The sequence below is a fragment of the Salmo salar genome, chromosome 09, assembly GCF_965601325.2.
Source record: "Salmo salar chromosome 09, fSalSal1, whole genome shotgun sequence".
NCBI lineage: Eukaryota > Metazoa > Chordata > Actinopteri > Salmoniformes > Salmonidae > Salmo > Salmo salar.
The window spans coordinates 102101291-102125000 of NC_138299.1; the positions used below are offsets into that span (position 1 = coordinate 102101291).

The 23710-nt window shown below is 43.1% G+C and overlaps 1 protein-coding gene across 3 annotated transcripts in view; it reads right to left on the reverse strand.

Annotated features, from left to right (window-relative positions):
* Positions 1 to 128: 128 nt before the first annotated feature.
* ahnak (AHNAK nucleoprotein) overlaps positions 129 to 23710 on the reverse strand; it is a 57814-nt gene continuing 34232 nt past the window's right edge. For all 3 annotated transcript variants that reach the window (XM_082956106.1, XM_082956104.1, XM_082956105.1), the window contains 3 exons: positions 23081 to 23238; positions 21168 to 21397; positions 129 to 20716 (listed from right to left, as the gene is read on the reverse strand). In XM_082956106.1, the coding sequence (XP_082812232.1) occupies positions 1238 to 20716; positions 21168 to 21397; positions 23081 to 23237 (19866 nt within the window). In that variant the 5' untranslated portion in view covers position 23238 and the 3' untranslated portion in view covers positions 129 to 1237. The remainder of the gene's footprint in view (positions 20717 to 21167; positions 21398 to 23080; positions 23239 to 23710) is intronic.

Below are 23710 nucleotides of genomic sequence, written 5' to 3' on the forward strand. Positions count from 1 at the left end.
GAAAATAAGCGACAGCTGGAGGGGGTGGAGACAATCACAGGAACAGGTGAAACAGATCAGGGCGTGACATTGTTAAATAATAGGGTGGGGATGATAAAGACGGTGATATAAAATAAAATCAGGGACAATTGGTATGTTAACCGTTTATTTGATTTATTTTGCACAATGAAACACATGAAACACAATAGATGCAAATTAATTAAAAACTCCGTCAAATAAAAGCAAATTACATTTTTTTCTTTCTTTATCTGTTATTGACATTTGCAGATATTTATTTTGCTATACAGGTACAAATATAGCATGACTCTTTTATTCATGATAGTCATACATTTTCTTTAGTACAACCAAACACCAGAGACTTACATTAAGTGAGACAGTGAGGGAGAGAAATAGAGAGATGGTGAGAGAGAGAATGTCTCCATAAAAAAAGCATGATTTGCTTCTTTACATTTCTAAATATCTTGATTGTACAAAAATACAAATGGATTCTTCAGCATATGGTGTACTAATTGTAATAATCAAATTGGATGTTAAAAAAAGAAAAAAGCCTGCTCTCTCTCAAAGATTAATAACAACAGTAAATAGAGTTTATTAGTAAACAGAAACATTGTTTTTATTTGCAATTATGGTCTCTAACTGCATTGGTATGCAGGGACGGCTTTATGTTGAGTAAATATGCTTCTGCAACGATTACATATCCAAAGTTTCATAAACAAAAGTAAATCATTTCATACATAAAAACAAAAAGTAGTTATAGCAGTTGTTGTTTTTGCTGTGTGTATAAACATACTTTTCTTAAAAATAACAATTGAATCTATACTATTTTTTGTGCAATAGAACCCTGCATATAAAAATACCACACCTAATCTTGACAAAATGCATTTTAACAGAATGCAATACAACAGTGGGACTAAACATGTGAGGCACTATTGGTATGAATTTGGTGAGATTTATGTTCAATAAATTTTGACTATGTACAAAAGACAATACTTAATATTACAATACAGATTTATCTTATTTACAGTTAAATTGTAGTCTGAACAATATCATGTACCCCATATGTAATAAGTAAAATGTGTGGAGAAAGTCCAAAGGGAATAACACGGTTTGTTACATTAAGATGAGATGTGAACTCATCTGTCAAGTTTTAAATTCTTGAGCAGATAGGGCTGTTGTGTATATGGAGAAGATAATTGGGTAGTATATGAGAGAGTTTTTATTAGCCTCAACAATTCATTCATTTCTTTGGTGACATAGAAAACTCAAGTTTTGGGAAATGGAAACCACCTCTAGACCCACTGTCGCTGCTGGAAGATGAGGCGATTCTCGACTTTTTAGAGGGGAGAGATACACCACCACTTCCCTCTACTCTCTCTTCACTATCTTCACCCAGTGTCACTTCATATGAGCCCGTTGACTTTGAGCCAAAACCACCAAAGGTGCCAAACTTTGACTTGCTCTTCTTTCCTTTCACCTTGGCCCCCCCAACATCTACAGAGATGTCGCCACCCTCAGCACTTAAGTGACTTGAGGGGGAAGATACAGACAGATCTCCCTCGTCACTCGCCACAGAGGAAGACCGATGCCTTGATTTCTTAAAAAGATCCAGTGAGGCTGACTTGCTCTTAGGGGACACACTAAGCCCAGATCCTCCCTCTACTGACAACTTGCCACTTACTAACTCTCCATGACTTAAACTCAACTCTTTGGAGCCCTTAACGCCGCCACTACCACCGGCTCCCAGTTCTGCATCCGGCCCCTGGAAGCTTAGATCCGCTGCACTACCTCCCTTTGCTTTTGACTTGCCAAAACCGAACCTTGGCATCTTCACATTCACTTTACCACCACTGTTCTTCACGTCTGGGCTGTGCAACTCCAGGCTCGGAGAACTAACTCTACCACTAACCGAAGGAGTCTGCACATCAACCTTCTCACCCCCCACTGCTAACCCTGCTCCTGCCCCTGCTTCTAACCCTGCATCAACATCTACTCCCATCTCTGGTCCATGGTACTTTGGAACACTGATTTTGGGGAATGATACATGTCCCTCTGGGAAATGTAGTCCAACGTATCCTGAAACATTTGAGTCTACTTCTACTCCTCCTCCAATATCTGTCTTAGGACCTTTAAAACCTCCTGAGAGGCTTGCCTCTCCTTTCAGATTTTGCCCGTTCACATTCACATCAACATCAGGGACATTTACCTGGGGCCCTTTGATTTTCATCCCTGGAAATTTAATGTTAGACTTAGTTTTTACATATGGGACTTCCATGTTTACATCTGGGCCCCCAATGTTGGCTTGTAGGCTCCCAGATGACAAGCCACCAGACAGAGAGTCATCACCTTTAACTTTGGGAGATTTTACATCAAATTCCACATCGGGGAAATGAAGTTTTCCAAAGAAGGGTTTCTTTACTTTTGTTCCTTTCAGGTGAAGCTCAGGAGAGTCAACATCTAAATCTACACCTGATGTTTCAAGGTCAATATCAACATCAGGTTTCTTTGTTTTCCCTTTGATTTTCGGTAGTTTGAATTTGCCTTTCTTTCCTTTGACATGAACGTCAACATCAGGGGCTTCTAGACTACTGTCAACCTCTGGCAAATGAACATCTAATTTGGGGCTCTTTCCTCCCATATGGATCTTTGGTGCATTGAATTTAGGTCCTTTGATATTTGCATCCCCTAGGTTAAGGTCAACCTCAGGTGCTTTCACATCAATCTTTCTGTGAGAAATATTCAGTTCAGGACCTTCAACTTCTGGGGACTTAATACCAAATGTGGGACCTTTGAACTTTGGAAACTTGATCTCTGGTTTTTCAATACTGAAACTGGGACTTCCCATATCAAGGGTACCACCTGACAACTTTGCATCAGGACCTCTGATGTCGAGATCTGTACGTGAAATGTCAACACTAGGTACCATGATGTCAATATCAGCTTTAGATAGGTTAAGATCGACGTCTGGACCCTCCAGTTTAGGTCCTCTGAATCCAAATGATGGCATCTTCATCTTTGGCATCTTAAATCCTCCTGAACCTTCAACATCTGGACCTTCGATGTCTACTTTGGGTTCTTTGAGGTCTCCTGACATATCAAAATCTCCCTTCACCTTTGGACCTTGCAGGTTGAAGTCCATATCAGGCATGGACATCTTTGGTCCAGATACGGAAGGCTTCTTGAATTTTGGCCCTTTGATTTTACCATCGGCGCCTTCAATGTCTAGGTTTGGACCTTTGACATCAAAATCAGGTCCTTCAATGTTAATGTCAGCTTTAGGTAAGTTGAAATCGACATCCGGACCATCCAGTTTAGGTCCTTTGAATCCAAAGGAAGGCATTTTCATCTTTGGCATCTTAAATCCTCCTGAACCTTCAATGTCAACATCTGGACCTTCGATGTCTATTTTGGGTGCTTTGAGGTCTCCTTCGATCTTGGGGACTGACACATCTCCCTTTGCCTTTGGACCTTTCAGGTTGAAATCCATATCTGGCATTGAAATCTTTGGTCCTGACATTGACGGCATCTTGAATTTTGGCCCTTTGATTTTACCATCATACCCTTCAATGTCAATTTCTGGACCTTCAACGTTAATATCAGCTTTAGGAAGGCTGATATCAACATCTGGCCCCTCCAGGTTAGGTCCTTTGAATCCAAATGATGGCATCTTCATCTTTGGCATCTTAAATCCTCCTGAACCTTCGATGTCAACATCTGGACCTTTAATGTCTACTTTGGGTGCTTTGAGGTCTCCTGACATATCAACATCTCCCTTCATCTTTGGACCTTTCAGGTTGAAGTCCACATCTGGCATTGAGATCTTTGGTCCTGATATGGATGGCATCTTGAATTTTGGCCCCTTGATTTTACCATCTGGGCCTTCAATGTCCAGTTCTGGGCCTTTGATGTCAACATTGGGCCCCTTAATATCAATGTCAGCTTGAGGAAGGTTGATATCAACATCAGACCCCTCCACTTTGGGTCCTTTAAATCCAAAGGATGGCATCTTCATCTTTGGCATCTTAAATCCTCCTGAACCTTCAATGTCAACATCTGGACCTTGAATGTCCATTTTGGGTGCTTTGAGGTCTCCTTCGATCTTGGGGACTGACACATCAAAATCTCCCTTTACCTTTGGACCTTTCAGGTTGAAATCCATATCCGGCATTGATATCTTTGGTCCTGACATTGAAGGCATCTTGAATTTTGGTCCTTTGATTTTACCATCATAGCCTTCTATGTCAATTTCTGGACCTTCAACGTTAATGTCAGCTTTAGGTAGGTTGACATCAACATCTGGCCCCTCCAGTTTGGGTCCTTTGAATCCAAAGGATGGCATCTTCATCTTTGGCATCTTAAATCCTCCTGAACCTTCAATGTCAACATCTGGACCTTTAATGTCTACTTTGGGTGCTTTGAGGTCTCCTGACATATCAACATCTCCCTTCATCTTTGGACCTTTCAGGTTGAAGTCCATATCAGGCATTGAGATATTTGGTCCTGATATGGATGGCATCTTGAATTTTGGCCCTTTGATTTTACCATCTCGGCCTTCAATGTCCAGGTCTGGACCTTTGATGTCAACATTGGGACCCTTAATATCAATGTCAGCTTTAGGAAGGTTGACATCAACATCTGGCCCCTCCAGTTTGGGTCCTTTGAATCCAAAGGATGGCATCTTCATCTTTGGCATCTTAAATCCTCCTGAACCTTCAATGTCAACATCTGGACCTTGAATGTCCATTTTGGGTGCTTTGAGGTCTCCCTCGATCTTCGGGACTGACACATCAAAATCTCCCTTTACCTTTGGACCTTTCAGGTTGAAATCCATATCCGGCATTGATATCTTTGGTCCTGACATTGAAGGCATCTTGAATTTTGGTCCTTTGATTTTACCATCATAGCCTTCTATGTCAATTTCTGGACCTTCAACGTTAATGTCAGCTTTAGGTAGGTTGACATCAACATCTGGCCCCTCCAGTTTGGGTCCTTTGAATCCAAAGGATGGCATCTTCATCTTTGGCATCTTAAATCCTCCTGAACCTTCAATGTCAACATCTGGACCTTTAATGTCTACTTTGGGTGCTTTGAGGTCTCCTGACATATCAACATCTCCCTTCATCTTTGGACCTTTCAGGTTGAAGTCCATATCAGGCATTGAGATATTTGGTCCTGATATGGATGGCATCTTGAATTTTGGCCCTTTGATTTTACCATCTGGGCCTTCAATGTCCAGGTCTGGACCTTTGATGTCAACATTGGGACCCTTAATATCAATGTCAGCTTTAGGAAGGTTGACATCAACATCTGGCCCCTCCAGTTTGGGTCCTTTGAATCCAAAGGATGGCATCTTCATCTTTGGCATCTTAAATCCTCCTGAACCTTCAATGTCAACATCTGGACCTTGAATGTCCATTTTGGGTGCTTTGAGGTCTCCCTCGATCTTCGGGACTGACACATCAAAATCTCCCTTTACCTTTGGACCTTTCAGGTTGAAATCCATATCCGGCATTGATATCTTTGGTCCTGACATTGAAGGCATCTTGAATTTTGGTCCTTTGATTTTACCATCATAGCCTTCAATGTCAATTTCTGGACCTTCAACGTTAATGTCAGCTTTAGGTAGGTTGAGATCGACATCCAGACCCTCCAGGTTGGGTCCTTTGAATCCAAAGGATGGCATTTTCATCTTTGGCATCTTAAATCCTCCTGAACCTTCGATGTCAACATCTGGACCTTTAATGTCTACTTTGGGTGCTTTGAGGTCTCCTGACATATCAACATCTCCCTTCATCTTTGGACCTTTCAGGTTGAAGTCCATATCAGGCATTGAGATATTTGGTCCTGATATGGATGGCATCTTGAATTTTGGCCCTTTGATTTTACCATCTGGGCCTTCAATGTCCAGGTCTGGACCTTTGATGTCAACATTGGGACCCTTAATATCAATGTCAGCTTTAGGAAGGTTGACATCAACATCTGGCCCCTCCAGTTTGGGTACTTTGAATCCAAAGGATGGCATCTTCATCTTTGGCATCTTAAATCCTCCTGAACCTTCAATGTCAACATCTGGACCTTCAATATCTATTTTGGGTGCTTTGAGGTCTCCCTCGATCTTCGGGACTGACACATCAAAATCTCCCTTTACCTTTGGACCTTTCAGGTTGAAATCCATATCTGGCATTGATAACTTTGGTCCTGACATTGAAGGCATCTTGAATTTTGGCACTTTGATTTTACCATCTGGGCCTTCAATGTCCAGGTCTGGACCTTTGATGTCAACATTGGGACCCTTAATATCAATGTCAGCTTTAGGAAGGTTGACATCAACATCTGGCCCCTCCAGTTTGGGTCCTTTAAATCCAAAGGATGGCATCTTCATCTTTGGCATCTTAAATCCTCCTGAACCTTCAATGTCAACATCTGGACCTTCAATATCTATTTTGGGTGCTTTGAGGTCTCCCTCGATCTTCGGGACTGACACATCAAAATCTCCCTTTACCTTTGGACCTTTCAGGTTGAAATCCATATCTGGCATTGATAACTTTGGTCCTGACATTGAAGGCATCTTGAATTTTGGCCCTTTGATTTTACCATCTGGGCCTTCAATGTCCAGGTCTGGACCTTTGATGTCAACATTGGGACCCTTAATATCAATGTCAGCTTTAGGAAGGTTGATATCAACATCTGGCCCCTCCAGTTTGGGTCCTTTGAATCCAAAGGACGGCATCTTCATCTTTGGCATCTTAAATCCTCCTGAACCTTCAATGTCAACATCTGGACCTTCAATATCTATTTTGGGTCCTTTGAGGTCTCCCTCGATCTTCGGGACTGACACATCAAAATCTCCCTTTACCTTTGGACCTTTCAGGTTGAAATCCATATCTGGCATTGATAACTTTGGTCCTGACATTGAAGGCATCTTGAATTTTGGCCCTCTGATTTTACCATCTGGACCTTCAATGTCCAGTTCTGGACCTTTGATGTCAACATTGGGCCCCTTAATATCAATGTCAGCTTTAGGAAGGTTGATATCAACATCTGGCCCCTCCAGGTTAGGTCCTTTGAATCCAAAGGATGGCATCTTCATCTTTGGCATCTTAAATCCTCCTGAACCTTCGATGTCAACATCTGGACCTTTATTGTCTATTTTGGGTGCTTTGAGGTCTCCTGACATATCAACATCTCCCTTCATCTTTGGACCTTTCAGGTTGAAGTCCATATCAGGCATGGAGATCTTTGGTCCAGTTATTGATGGCATCTTAAATGTTGGCCCCTTGATTTTACCATCTGGGCCTTCAATGTCCAGTTCTGGGCCTTTGATGTCAACATTGGGACCCTTAATATCAATGTCAGCTTCAGGAAGGTTGATATCAACATCAGGCCCCTCCAGGTTGGGTCCTTTAAATCCAAAGAATGGCATCTTCATCTTTGGCATCTTAAATCCTCCTGAACCTTCAATGTCAACATCTGGACCTTGAATGTCCATTTTGGGTGCTTTGAGGTCTCCTTCGATCTTGGGGACTGACACATCAAAATCTCCCTTTACCTTTGGACCTTTCAGGTTGAAATCCATATCTGGCATTGATAACTTTGGTCCTGACATTGAAGGCATCTTGAATTTTGGCCCTCTGATTTTACCATCATAGCCTTCTATGTCAATTTCTGGACCTTCAACGTTAATGTCAGCTTTAGGTAGGTTGAGATCGACATCCGGACCCTCCAGGTTAGGTCCTTTGAATCCAAAGGATGGCATCTTCATCTTTGGCATCTTAAATCCTCCTGAACCTTCGATGTCAACATCTGGACCTTTAATGTCTACTTTGGGTGCTTTGAGGTCTCCTGACATATCAACATCTCCCTTCATCTTTGGACCTTTCAGGTTGAAGTCCATATCAGGCATGGAGATATTTGGTCCAGTTATTGATGGCATCTTGAATTTTGGCCCCTTGATTTTACCATCTGGGCCTTCAATGTCCAGTTCTGGACCTTTGATGTCAACATTGGGGCCCTTAATATCAATGTCAGCTTGAGGAAGGTTGAGATCAACATCTGGCCCCTCCAGGTTAGGTCCTTTGAATCCAAAGGATGGCATCTTTATCTTTGGCATCTTAAATCCTCCTGAACCTTCAATGTCAACATCTGGACCTTCAATATCTACTTTGGGTGCTTTGAGATCTCCTTCAATCATTGGCACAGACATGTCCACATCTCCCTTTATCTTTGGACCTTTCAGGTTAAAGTCCATATCAGGCATAGAGATCTTTGGTCCTGATATTGATGGCATCTTGTAATTTGGGCCCTTGATTTTGCCATCAGGGCATTCAATGTCAATTTCCGGAACTTTAATGTCAACATTGGGTCCCTTAATGCCAACATCAGCTTTAGGTATGTTAATATCTATATCTGGTATCTCTACCTTCGGGCTTCTGAATCCAAATTTTGGCATTTTGAATTTGGATCCTTTGACCTTAGGGCTGGTAGCCCCAACATCAAGCTCAAGGTCTGAAACACTAACTTTCGGTCCTTTGACATTAATATCTGCTTTTGCTAGATTTACATCAACCTCAGGAGACTTGATTTTTGGCCCTCCGAATCCAAACTTTGGCATTTTGAACTTAGACTTCTTTGGTGTAATGTCAGGACTCTCAATTGAGACATCCAATCCATCAAATTCAGCTTTGGGTGTACTGATATCTCCCTCAACTCCCCCTTTTAACTTTGGCCCTTTGAGATTGAAATCAATATCAGGCATTGATATTTTGGGGCCAGACATAGAGGGCATCTTCATCTTTGGCATCTTAAATCCTACTGAACCTTCAATGTCAGCATCTGGACCTTCAATATCTACTTTGGGTGATTTCAGGTCACCTTCAATCATTGGCACAGACATGTCTACGTCTCCCTTCATCTTTGCACCTTTTAGGTTGAAATCCACATCAGGCATGGAGATCTTCGGTCCTGAAATTGATGGCATCTTGAATTTTGTCCCTTTGATTTTACCATCAGGGCCTTCAATTTCAAGTTCTGGACCTTTAATGTCCCCTTTGGGAGATTTGATGTCTATATCAGCTCTTGGTAGGTTAACATCAACATCTGGACCCTCCAATTTAGGTCCTTTGAATCCAAATGATGGCATCTTCATCTTTGGCATCTTAAATCCTCCTGAACCTTCAATGTCAAGATCTGGCCCTTCTATCTCTACTTTGGGTGCTTGGAGGTCTCCTTCTATCTTGGGCCCTGACATATCCAAATCTCCTTTCATCTTTGGACCTTTTAGGTTGAAATCCACATCAGGCATGGAGATCTTCGGTCCTGAAATTGATGGCATCTTGAATTTTGTCCCTTTTATTTTTCCATCTGGACCTTCAATGTCAAGATCTGGACCTTCAATGTCTACTTTGGGTGCTTTAAGGTCTCCTGACACATCGAAATCTCCCTTCATCTTTGGACCTTTCAGATTGAAGTCCACATCGGGCATGGACATCTTTGGTCCTGACATTGACGGCATCTTGAATTTCGGCCCTTTGATTTTACCATCAGGGCCTTCAATGTCAAGTTCCGGACCTTTAATGTCCACTTTGGGCGCGTTGATGTCTATATCAGCTTTTGGCAGGTTAACATCAACATCTGGACCCTCCAATTTAGGTCCTTTGAATCCAAATGATGGCATCTTCATCTTTGGCATCTTAAATCCTCCTGAACCTTCAATGTCAAGATCTGGCCCTTCTATCTCTACTTTGGGTGCTTTGAGGTCTCCTTCTATCTTGGGCCCTGACACATCGAAATCTCCCTTCATCTTTGGACCTTTGAGATTGAAGTCCACATCGGGCATGGAGATCTTTGGTCCTGACATTGACGGCATCTTGAATTTCGGCCCTTTGATTTTACCATCAGGGCCTTCAATGTCAAGTTCCGGACCTTTAATGTCCACTTTGGGCGCGTTGATGTCTATATCAGCTTTTGGCAGGTTAACATCAACATCTGGACCCTCCAATTTAGGTCCTTTGAATCCAAATGATGGCATCTTCATCTTTGGCATCTTAAATCCTCCTGAACCTTCAATGTCAAGATCTGGCCCTTCTATCTCTACTTTGGGTGCTTTGAGGTCTCCTTCTATCTTGGGCCCTGACACATCGAAATCTCCCTTCATCTTTGGACCTTTGAGATTGAAGTCCACATCGGGCATGGAGATCTTTGGTCCTGACATTGACGGCATCTTGAATTTCGGCCCTTTGATTTTACCATCAGGGCCTTCAATGTCAAGTTCCGGACCTTTAATGTCCACTTTGGGAGTTTTGATGTCAATATCTGCTCTTGGTAGATTAACATCAACATCTGGACCCTCCAATTTAGGTCCTTTGAATCCAAATGATGGCATCTTCATCTTTGGCATCTTAAATCCTCCTGAACCTTCAACGTCAAGATCTGGCCCTTCTATCTCTACTTTGGGTGCTTTAAGGTCTCCTTCTATCTTGGGCCCTGACATATCCAAATCTCCTTTCATCTTTGGACCTTTTAGGTTGAAATCCACATCAGGCATGGAGATCTTCGGTCCTGAAATTGATGGCATCTTGAATTTTGGCCCTTTGATTTTTCCATCTGGACCTTCAATGTCAAGAACTGGACCTTCAATGTCTACTTTGGGTGCTTTAAGGTCTCCTGAAATATCAAAATCTCCCTTCACCTTTGGGCCTTTCAGATTGAAGTCCACATCAGGCATGGAGATCTTTGGTCCTGACATTGACGGCATCTTGAATTTCGGCCCTTTGATTTTACCATCAGGGCCTGCAATTTCAAGTTCTGGACCTTTAATGTCCCCTTTGGGAGATTTGATGTCTATATCAGCTCTTGGTAGGTTAACATCAACATCTGGTCCCTCAAATTTAGGTCCTTTGAATCCAAATGATGGCATCTTCAACTTTGGAATCTTAAATCCTCCTGAACCTTCAATGTCAAGATCTGGCCCTTCTATCTCTACTTTGGGTGCTTTGAGGTCTCCTTCAATCTTGAGCCCTGACACATCGAAATCTCCCTTCATCTTTGGACCTTTCAGATTGAAGTCCACATCGGGCATGGAGATCTTTGGTCCTGACATTGACGGCATCTTGAATTTCGGCCCTTTGATTTTTCCATCTGGGCCTTCAATGTCAAGTTCCGGACCTTTAATGTCCACTTTGGGTGCTTTGATGTCTATATCAGCTTTTGGTAGGTTAACATCAACATCTGGTCCCTCCAATTTAGGCCCTTTGAATCCAAATGATGGCATCTTCATCTTTGGCATCTTAAATCCTCCTGAACCTTCAATGTCAGGATCTGGCCCTTCTATCTCTACTTTGGGTGCTTTGAGGTCTCCTTCTATCTTGGGCTCTGACACATCGAAATCTCCCTTCATCTTTGGACCTTTCAGATTGAAGTCCACATCGGGCATGGAGATCTTTGGTCCTGACATTGACGGCATCTTGAATTTCGGCCCTTTGATTTTACCATCAGGGCCTTCAATGTCAAGTTCCGGACCTTTAATGTCCACTTTGGGCGCGTTGATGTCTATATCAGCTTTTGGTAGGTTAACATCAACATCTGGACCCTCCAATTTAGGTCCTTTGAATCCAAATGATGGCATCTTCATCTTTGGCATCTTAAATCCTCCTGAACCTTCAATGTCAAGATCTGGCCCTTCTATTTCTACTTTGGGTGCTTTGAGGTCTCCTGACACATCAAAATCTCCCTTCATCTTTGGACCTTTCAGATTGAAATCTACATCTGGCATGGAAATCTTTGGTCCTGACATTGACGGCATCTTGAATTTCGGCCCTTTGATTTTACCATCAGGGCCTTCAATTTCAAGTTCTGGACCTTTAATGTCCCCTTTGGGAGATTTGATGTCTATATCAGCTCTTGGTAGGTTAACATCAACATCTGGACCCTCCAATTTAGGTCCTTTGAATCCAAATGATGGCATCTTCATCTTTGGCATCTTAAATCCTCCTGAACCTTCAATGTCAAGATCTGGCCCTTCTATCTCTACTTTGGGTGCTTGGAGGTCTCCTTCTATCTTGGGCCCTGACATATCCAAATCTCCTTTCATCTTTGGACCTTTTAGGTTGAAATCCACATCAGGCATGGAGATCTTCGGTCCTGAAATTGATGGCATCTTGAATTTTGTCCCTTTTATTTTTCCATCTGGACCTTCAATGTCAAGATCTGGACCTTCAATGTCTACTTTGGGTGCTTTAAGGTCTCCTGACACATCGAAATTTCCCTTCATCTTTGGACCTTTCAGATTGAAGTCTACATCTGGCATGGACATCTTTGGTCCTGACATTGACGGCATCTTGAATTTCGGCCCTTTGATTTTACCATCAGGACCTTCAATGTCAAGTTCCGGACCTTTAATGTCAGCTTTGGGTGCTTTGATGTCTATATTAGCTTTTGGTAGGTTAACATCAACATCTGGTCCCTCCAATTTAGGTCCTTTGAATCCAAATGATGGCATCTTCATCTTTGGCATCTTAAATCCTCCTGAACCTTCAACGTCAAGATCTGGCCCTTCTATCTCTACTTTGGGTGCTTTAAGGTCTCCTTCTATCTTGGGCCCTGACATATCCAAATCTCCTTTCATCTTTGGACCTTTTAGGTTGAAATCCACATCAGGCATGGAGATCTTCGGTCCTGAAATTGATGGCATCTTGAATTTTGGCCCTTTGATTTTTCCATCTGGACCTTCAATGTCAAGAACTGGACCTTCAATGTCTACTTTGGGTGCTTTAAGGTCTCCTGAAATATCAAAATCTCCCTTCACCTTTGGGCCTTTCAGATTGAAGTCCACATCAGGCATGGAGATCTTTGGTCCTGACATTGACGGCATCTTGAATTTCGGCCCTTTGATTTTACCATCAGGGCCTTCAATTTCAAGTTCTGGACCTTTAATGTCCCCTTTGGGAGATTTGATGTCTATATCAGCTCTTGGTAGGTTAACATCAACATCTGGACCCTCCAATTTAGGTCCTTTGAATCCAAATGATGGCATCTTCATCTTTGGCATCTTAAATCCTCCTGAACCTTCAATGTCAAGATCTGGCCCTTCTATCTCTACTTTGGGTGCTTGGAGGTCTCCTTCTATCTTGGGCCCTGACATATCCAAATCTCCTTTCATCTTTGGACCTTTTAGGTTGAAATCCACATCAGGCATGGAGATCTTCGGTCCTGAAATTGATGGCATCTTGAATTTTGTCCCTTTTATTTTTCCATCTGGACCTTCAATGTCAAGATCTGGACCTTCAATGTCTACTTTGGGTGCTTTAAGGTCTCCTGACACATCGAAATTTCCCTTCATCTTTGGACCTTTCAGATTGAAGTCCACATTGGGCATGGACATCTTTGGTCCTGACATTGACGGCATCTTGAATTTCGGCCCTTTGATTTGACCATCAGGGCCTTCAATGTCAAGTTCCGGACCTTTAATGTCCACTTTGGGCGCGTTGATGTCTATATCAGCTTTTGGTAGGTTAACATCAACATCTGGACCCTCCAATTTAGGTCCTTTGAATCCAAATGATGGCATCTTCATCTTTGGCATCTTAAATCCTCCTGAACCTTCAATGTCAAGATCTGGCCCTTCTATTTCTACTTTGGGTGCTTTAAGGTCTCCTGACACATCAAAATCTCCCTTCATCTTTGGACCTTTCAGATTGAAGTCTACATCTGGCATGGACATCTTTGGTCCTGACATTGACGGCATCTTGAATTTCGGCCCTTTGATTTTACCATCAGGACCTTCAATGTCAAGTTCCGGACCTTTAATGTCAGCTTTGGGTGCTTTGATGTCTATATTAGCTTTTGGTAGGTTAACATCAACATCTGGTCCCTCCAATTTAGGTCCTTTGAATCCAAATGATGGCATCTTCATCTTTGGCATCTTAAATCCTCCTGAACCTTCAATGTCAAGATCTGGCCCTTCTATCTCTACTTTGGGTGCTTTGAGGTCTCCTTCTATCTTGGGCCCTGACACATCGAAATCTCCCTTCATCTTTGGACCTTTGAGATTGAAGTCCACATCGGGCATGGAGATCTTTGGTCCTGACATTGACGGCATCTTGAATTTCGGCCCTTTGATTTTACCATCAGGGCCTTCAATGTCAAGTTCCGGACCTTTAATGTCCACTTTGGGAGTTTTGATGTCAATATCTGCTCTTGGTAGATTAACATCAACATCTGGACCCTCCAATTTAGGTCCTTTGAATCCAAAAGATGGCATCTTCATCTTTGGCATCTTAAATCCTCCTGAACCTTCAACGTCAAGATCTGGCCCTTCTATCTCTACTTTGGGTGCTTTAAGGTCTCCTTCTATCTTGGGCCCTGACATATCCAAATCTCCTTTCATCTTTGGACCTTTTAGGTTGAAATCCACATCAGGCATGGAGATCTTCGGTCCTGAAATTGATGGCATCTTGAATTTTGGCCCTTTGATTTTTCCATCTGGACCTTCAATGTCAAGATCTGGACCTTCAATGTCTACTTTGGGTGCTTTAAGGTCTCCTGAAATATCAAAATCTCCCTTCACCTTTGGGCCTTTCAGATTGAAGTCCACATCAGGCATGGAGATCTTTGGTCCTGACATTGACGGCATCTTGAATTTCGGCCCTTTGATTTTACCATCAGGGCCTTCAATGTCAAGTTCCGGACCTTTAATGTCCACTTTGGGAGTTTTGATGTCAATATCTGCTCTTGGTAGATTAACATCAACATCTGGACCCTCCAATTTAGGTCCTTTGAATCCAAATGATGGCATCTTCATCTTTGGCATCTTAAATCCTCCTGAACCTTCAACGTCAAGATCTGGCCCTTCTATCTCTACTTTGGGTGCTTTAAGGTCTCCTTCTATCTTGGGCCCTGACATATCCAAATCTCCTTTCATCTTTGGACCTTTTAGGTTGAAATCCACATCAGGCATGGAGATCTTCGGTCCTGAAATTGATGGCATCTTGAATTTTGTCCCTTTGATTTTTCCATCTGGACCTTCAATGTCAAGATCTGGACCTTCAATGTCTACTTTGGGTGCTTTAAGGTCTCCTGACACATCGGAATCTCCCTTCATCTTTGGACCTTTCAGATTGAAGTCCACATCGGGCATGGAGATCTTTGGTCCTGACATTGACGGCATCTTGAATTTCGGCCCTTTGATTTTACCATCAGGGTCTTCAATGTCAAGTTCCGGACCTTTAATGTCCACTTTGGGCGCGTTGATGTCTATATCAGCTTTTGGTAGGTTAACATCAACATCTGGACCCTCCAATTTAGGTCCTTTGAATCCAAATGATGGCATCTTCATCTTTGGCATCTTAAATCCTCCTGAACCTTCAATGTCAAGATCTGGCCCTTCTATTTCTACTTTGGGTGCTTTAAGGTCTCCTGACACATCAAAATCTCCCTTCGTCTTTGGACCTTTCAGATTGAAGTCTACATCTGGCATGGACATCTTTGGTCCTGACATTGACGGCATCTTGAATTTCGGCCCTTTGATTTTACCATCAGGGCCTTCAATGTCAAGTTCCGGACCTTTAATGTCCAAATTGGGTGCTTTGATGTCTATATCAGCTTTTGGAAGGTTAACATCAACATCTGGTCCCTCCAATTTAGGTCCTTTGAATCCAAATGATGGCATCTTCATCTTTGGCATCTTAAATCCTCCTGAACCTTCAATGTCAAGATCTGGCCCTTCTATCTCTACTTTGGGTGCTTTGAGGTCTCCTTCTATCTTGGGCCCTGACACATCGAAATCTCCCTTCATCTTTGGACCTTTCAGATTGAAGTCCACATCGGGCATGGAGATCTTTGGTCCTGACATTGACGGCATCTTGAATTTCGTCCCTTTGATTTTACCATCATGGCCTTCAATGTCAAGTTCCGGACCTTTAATGTCCACTTTGGGAGTTTTGATGTCAATATCTGCTCTTGGTAGGTTAACATCAACATCTGGACCCTCCAATTTAGGTCCTTTGAATCCAAATGATGGCATCTTCATCTTTGGCATCTTAAATCCTCCTGAACCTTCAATGTCAAGATCTGGCCCTTCTATCTCTACTTTGGGTGCTTTGAGGTCTCCTTCTATCTTGGGCCCTGACACATCGAAATCTCCCTTCATCTTTGGACCTTTCAGATTGAAGTCCACATCGGGCATGGAGATCTTTGGTCCTGACATTGACGGCATCTTGAATTTCGGCCCTTTGATTTTACCATCAGGGCCTTCAATGTCAAGATCTGGACCTTCAATGTCTACTTTGGGTGCTTTAAGGTCTCCTGACATATCAAAATCTCCCTTCACCTTTGGGCCTTTCAGATTGAAGTCCACATCAGGCATGGAAATCTTTGGTCCTGACATTGACGGCATCTTGAATTTCGGCCCTTTGATTTTACCGTCCTGGCCTTCAATGTCAAGTTCGGGACCTTTAATGTCCACTTTGGGAGCTTTGATGTCAATATCAGCTTTTGGAAGGTTAACATCAACATCTGGTCCCTCCAATTTAGGTCCTTTGAATCCAAATGATGGCATCTTCATCTTTGGCATCTTAAATCCTCCTGAACCGTCAACGTCAAGATCTGGCCCTTCTATCTCTACTTTGGGTGCTTTAAGGTCTCCTTCTATCTTGGGCCCTGACATATGCAAATCTCCTTTCATCTTTGGACCTTTTAGGTTGAAATCCACATCAGGCATGGAGATCTTCGGTCCTGAAATTGATGGCATCTTGAATTTTGTCCCTTTGATTTTTCCATCTGGACCTTCAATGTCAAGATCTGGACCTTCAATGTCTACTTTGGGTGCTTTAAGGTCTCCTGACATATCAAAATCTCCCTTCACCTCTGGGCCTTTCAGATTGAAGTCCACATCAGGCATGGAGATCTTTGGTCCTGACATTGACGGCATCTTGAATTTCGGCCCTTTGATTTTACCATCAGGGCCTTCAATGTCAAGTTCCGGACCTTTAATGTCCACTTTGGGCGCTTTGATGTCTATATCAGCTTTTGGTAGGTTAACATCAACATCTGGTCCCTCAAATTTAGGTCCTTTGAATCCAAATGATGGCATCTTCATCTTTGGCATCTTAAATCCTCCTGAACCTTCAATGTCAAGATCTGGCCCTTCTATCTCTACTTTGGGTGCTTTGAGGTCTCCTTCTATCTTGGGCTCTGACACATCGAAATCTCCCTTCATCTTTGGACCTTTCAGATTGAAGTCCACATCGGGCATGGAGATCTTTGGTCCTGACATTGACGGCATCTTGAATTTCGGCCCTTTGATTTTACCATCAGGGCCTTCAATGTCAAGTTCCGGACCTTTAATGTCCACTTTGGGCGCTTTGATGTCAATATCAGCTCTTGGTAGGTTAACATCAACATCTGGACCCTCCAATTTAGGTCCTTTGAATCCAAATGATGGCATCTTCATCTTTGGCATCTTAAATCCTCCTGAACCTTCAATGTCAAGATCTGGCCCTTCTATCTCTACTTTGGGTGCTTTGAGGTCTCCTTCTATCTTGGGCTCTGACACATCGAAATCTCCCTTCATCTTTGGACCTTTCAGATTGAAGTCCACATCGGGCATGGAGATCTTTGGTCCTGACATTGACGGCATCTTGAATTTCGGCCCTTTGATTTTACCATCAGGGCCTTCAATGTCAAGTTCCGGACCTTTAATGTCCACTTTGGGCGCTTTGATGTCAATATCAGCTCTTGGTAGGTTAACATCAACATCTGGACCCTCCAATTTAGGTCCTTTGAATCCAAATGATGGCATCTTCATCTTCGGCATCTTAAATCCTCCTGAACCTTCAATGTCAAGATCTGGCCCTTCTATCTCCACTTTGGGTGCTTTGAGGTCTCCTGACACATCGAAATCTCCCTTCATCTTTGGACCTTTCAGATTGAAGTCCACATCAGGCATGGAGATCTTCGGTCCTGACATTGACGGCATCTTGAATTTCGGCCCTTTGATATTACCATCGGGACCTTCAATGTCAAGTTCCGGAGCTTTAATGTCCACTTTGGGTGCTTTGATGTCTATATCAGCTCTTTTTAGGTTAACATCAACATCTGGTTCCTCCAATTTAGGTCCTTTGAAACCAAATGATGGCATCTTCATCTTTGGCATCTTAAATCCTCCTGAGCCTTCAATGTCAAGATCTGGCCCCTCTATCTCTACTTTGGGTGCTTTGAGGTCTCCTTCTATCTTGGGCCCTGACACATCGAAATCTCCCTTCACCATTGGGCCTTTCAGATTGAAGTCCACATCAGGCATGGAGACCTTTGGTCCTGACATTGACGGCATCTTGAATTTTGGCCCTTTGATGTTACCATCAGGGCCTTCAATGTCAAGTTCTGGACCTTTAATGTCTAATTTGGGCGCTTTGAGGTCTATATCAGCTTTTGGCAGGTTAACATCAACTTCTGGACCCTCCAATTTAGGACCTTTGAATCCAAATGATGGCATCTTCATCTTTGGCATCTTAAATCCTCCTGAACCTTCAATGTCAAGATCTGGCCCTTCTATCTCTACTTTGGGTGCTTTGAGATCTCCTTCTATCTTGGGCCCTGACACATCGAAATCTCCCTTCATCTTTGGACCTTTCAGATTGAAGTCCACATCGGGCATGGAGCCCTTTGGTCCTGATATTGATGGACCTTTAATGTCAACTTTGGGAGCCTTGATGTCAATGTCATCTTTGGGTAGGTTGAGATCAACATCCGCAACCTCCAGTGGAGGTCCCTTGATTCCAAATGACGGCATCTTCATCTTTGGCATCTTAAATCGTCCTGAACCTTCAATGTCAACATCTGGACCTTCAATGTCTACTTTGGGAGCTGTTGTATCTCCTTTTATCTTTGGCACTGACACATTGACATCACCCTTTAGCTTTGGCCCTTTAAGATTGATGTCCATATCAGGCATTGGGATCTTTGGTCCTGACATTGATGGCATCTTGAATTGTGGGCCCTTGATTTTTCCATCAGGGCCTTCGATGTCAAGTTCTGGACCTTTGATGTTAACATTAGGTCCCTTTATTTCGATGTCACCTTTAGGTAGTTTGACATCCACATCTCCCTCCCGTTTAGTTCCTTTGATTCCAAATGATGGCATCTTCATCTTTGGCATCTTAAATCCTCCTGAACCTTCAATGTCAACATCTGGACCTTCAATGTCTACTTTGGGTGATTTGAGGTCTCCTTCTATCTTGGGCCCTGACACATCAAAATCTCCTTTCATCTTTGGACCTTTCAGATTGAAGTCCACGTCAGGCATTGAGATTGTTGGTCCTGATATTGTCGGCATCTTGAATTTTGACCCTTTGATTTTACCATCTGGGCCTTCAATGTAAAGTTCTGGACCTTCAATTTCTACTTTGGGAGCCTTGATGCCAATGTCAGTTTTTGGTAGGTTGACATCGACATCAGGACCCTCACGTCCCGCTCCTTTGATTCCAAATGATGGCATCTTTACTTTGGGTATCTTGAAACCGCCTTCTGGATCATGAACATCAACACCTGAAACTTTAATGTCTACTTTAGGTGTTTTGATATCAATACCACCTATCTTCTTTCCTTCTTTAACATTCATAGATGGGCCTGATACATCTACATCTACTCCAGGAACCGAAACATCTACACTACACTTCACTTTCGGTAGTTTAACATCTCCATCGCTTTCTGTACCTGCAGTGTTCAGTCCCAATGATGGCATTTTGATGCCACCTTTAAGTTTGCTTTCATTTTCAATGGTTGTTCCTTTTACTGACGGTCCTTTTACAGACATTTTCACTGAGCCAGACTCCTTTATGCCTGGGGTATTGATGTCAAGTTTTGGCGCTCTTATGTCTTTTGATATCTTGTCTCCATTCAACCCTGTATCAATGCCTGGCATGCTGGGTAAGGAAACCCCACCCTGGTTGCCTCCGGAGTGACCTACGCTCCCAGACGCTTTCATCTGTTGATCACTAATGGTTATTCCCGGTACTGAACCTCCGACCCTACCCTGCCAGTCTGCACTGCCTCTACCAGGCAAATTAACGTCTACTCCTCTCACCTCCCCTTTACCCATTGCTATGGAGCTGGAGGAAATATTTGTTGTTCTTCCAGGGACCGTGACATTGACTGATCCTGCCTGGTAGTCAGCTGAGTCACCTGAAACCTGAAATCTCCCGTCTCCCTGCTGACCCTTCACCCCCGACATTCCAAAGCTAGGTCCTTTGAATCTGATCCCTGCTGCTCCACCATCTCCCCCCTCTATCTCCCTCGTAACAGTGGTGGTCTTCACCCCTCCAGTGCTCCAGTGCTTCTCAGAAGAGCTAGTTACATGCGGCCCAGTGAAGGAAACCCCATCACCTCCTAGTTCAAAATCACCCCCCTCCAATCCACCTCCTATACCTGAAGAGCTTCCGCTTCCGTGTAAAACTCGGATTTGAGACGAACTGTCCCCTTCTGACTGCTCGTATCGTTTCCCTTTGAACTCTGTGCCGGTGAGCTCAAGCTGCTCGTCCACACCCCCTGGCATGTCTACAGAGTAGGTAGTGATGCGACGGGTGATAGTGGTGATCGTGCTGCCATCAGTGCTGGTGCTGCTGTGGCGCTCCGTATGGACGTCCACGCCCTCAGCCAGATCCTCAGACTTCAGTCGGGGCTTAATCTTCTTGGAATATATTCGCTTGTAATCTTCATCATCCCCACTCTGTTCTCGTCAAAAGAAGGTGAAATCAGTAATTGCAGTAATTCATAAATTTATTACATTGAGTAATAATACTATTGTTGAAAATATACAGTATGAACATTTGATATGGAAGTAAGTATATTTGAGAAGATATGTGTATAGTCTGTATTCAAGAAGGCTGTGTTCACTAGAGTTGGGGTTCAATTCAATTTCAATTCCAGTGAATTCCGAAAGTAAACCTAATTCTAATTACAATTCTAAATGTTCCTCGTTATAAAACCATTGAAGATAATTGGAATTCCAGTGTACTTCCTGAATTAACTGGAAGTGAAATAGAATTGACCCCAATCCTGGTGTTCACATAAAAGCTACTGAAAAGTTTATTCAAATCCTGTAAAAGTCCAATCTTTGCCGCACCATCACACAAGTAAATACACTTAAAATTGCTTGCACAGTAAACATAGCTACATACCAGGATACTGTCTTGGCTGGAGCCTCCAAACCTTCCCTTCCCTTCATACGACAGTGTTCCCATTGGGGATCGGCAGGGTGACAGAGTGCCCATGGGGGAGCGGCATGGTGACTTGTCCTTGTTCTGTAGTTTCAGTCCAACCTTGTGTTTGTTTAAGGTCTTAAGGAGCTCCGCTGTCTCCTCGGAACTCATGTTGTCAAAGTAGATGGTGGCACCCACAATTTGATCACCTTTAGGGGAAGCCCACAAGAGAACATTGATACCATGTTAAAATCTGTCATGACGTTGGCCTGTGGGTAAGGTTTATGACCCCCCCCCATAAATACCTTTCTCCCTTCCCTCTCTCTCTGACTCTACTAAAGGACTCTTGAAAAGCCTTTGTTAAACATAGAGAGTCTGGGAACATCAAACAAGTGGGGGGAAAGGAACCATATTTCGGTAATAGAACCAGTTGAAAATATGCGTTGGTACTTAATGAATATGATGTCAGTTCGGTTGTCATCTGAGACATTATGACTGATGACAGGATGACATAAACTGTATCTGGGAAAGTCTACACATTATAGTTATCAGATTCACATGGAATTGTTGTGTAATTTAAAGGTTTGAATATGAAACTATTTGTGGAAAGATTAAATATAATTTTAGCTTCCAATTGAGAGAATTAGGTTTTCAGAAGGTTACAGCTCTGCTCAATCAGTGGCCCGCCCCTGTGAAGAGACATTGGTTATAAACTATGAAACACGCCCTTCTCTCCCTCCACTATATAAGCCTTGACGAAAATATAACTTTCTGTTCCGAGTCCGCTTCGCCGGCAGTCTCTGCGTTAAAAGGGCGAATAACTTTCTGTTCCGGGTACATTAGGGCGACGGTCCGATGTCAGAAGGATTCAGATAATAACTACAGAACTAAGCCAACCTCAGTGTGAGCTTTGGTTGCAAATGGTATGAACTTTGAACTCTTATTCACTACAGAAGTGATACCTCCTAGCCGTTGAGTTAGCAGCGGCCGCTGTAAACGTGGGCTAGGAAAGGACGGACGACGTATCCAGTCTAACACACAACGACGATACTACAACGTATACCATTTACCACCAGAGACATTCTTCCGAGGACAGCAAGATCTCTGTTGGGCAACACGGCCAGCATCTACGACCAACCTACCGAAGCGCAGCTCTGAGTGAATATTTATTGCATTTCCCTTTTCCAAATGGGCGGTAATTTAGAATGCATAAGATACTGTATTTACGATAGCACAGCTTCTACCTTTGTTCCTCAGTCTTCCCGCTCTTTCACTCAAACCCAACCCCCTTTCCTTTGTGTAACCAGCCGCCATGTCGGCTCCGTCCACCAGGGACGTTTTCTGTATGACATAATTTGCATTCTGTGTGTATGTAATTCTGTGTGATTAGTTAGGTATTTAGTAAATAAATAATTAAACCCAATTTTGTATTGCTGATTCAACTTGTTAGCCAGGGTTCGTAAAGATAACCAAGAATTTACAACTTTCAGATGAGACTGAAATAAGGTGACGATTAATATTGACTGCTATTGATGTAAAATATTACTAGGTCTTTAAGAGTTTATTTGGAAGATAACAGCTCTATAAACACTATTTCGTGGTGCCCCGACTTTCTAGTTAATTACATTTACATGATTAGCTCAATCAGGTAATATTAATTACAGAGAAAGGATTTTATAGAATAGCATGTCATATCACTTCATCCGGCATAGCCAAAGACACGACAAATCCGTCAGTCAAAATGGATTTTGAATACAACAAAGGTAGATCAAACAAATCTTACTGTATATCAACTTACATAAATGATATGATATCAGGAATTTAAATAACTGTAGAAATCAATTAAGTTAATGAATACCTTACAGAAGAACAATGCTAACTCCGTTACATACCCTCGTGTACTCTTCCAGTGCGTCCAGCAGGCGACTCCATTTTCACCTCTTTGACATAGATCTCTCCTTCACCTGACTGCTCAAGGGTCATTCCCTGTTTCTCTGGACCCGACCAGTCAGAGAAGAGCACCTCCCTGGTTTCCTCCTCTTCGGCCATCCTTTAATAACGATAGATGTTAATGGGGCTGTTTCAATACAAGAAGAATCTCAAAGACTCTTTGAGGAACAACAACATTAAGTTAGTTAATGGGCTGGACTTTAGAGAAGGGGGGAGAGAGGGGGAGAGAGAAGGAGGGGGAGAAAGAGAGAGAAGGGGGAGAGAGAAAGGGGGAGAGAGAAGGAGGGGGAGAGGGGGAGAGAGAAGGGGGAGAAAGGGGGGGAGAAGGGGGAGAGAGAGGGCGAGAGAGAAGGGGGAGAGAGGGGGAGGGGGAGAGAGAGAGAGAAGGGGGGAGAGAGAGAGGGGGAGAGAGAAAGAAGGGGAGAGGGGGGGAGAGAGAAGGGGGAGAGAGAGAGGGGGAGAGAGAAGGAGAAGGAGAGAGAAGGGGGGAGAGAGAGGGGGAGAAAGAAGGGGGAGAAGGGGGAGAGAGGGGGAGAGAGAGAGAGAAGGGGGGAGAGAGAGGGGGAGAGAGA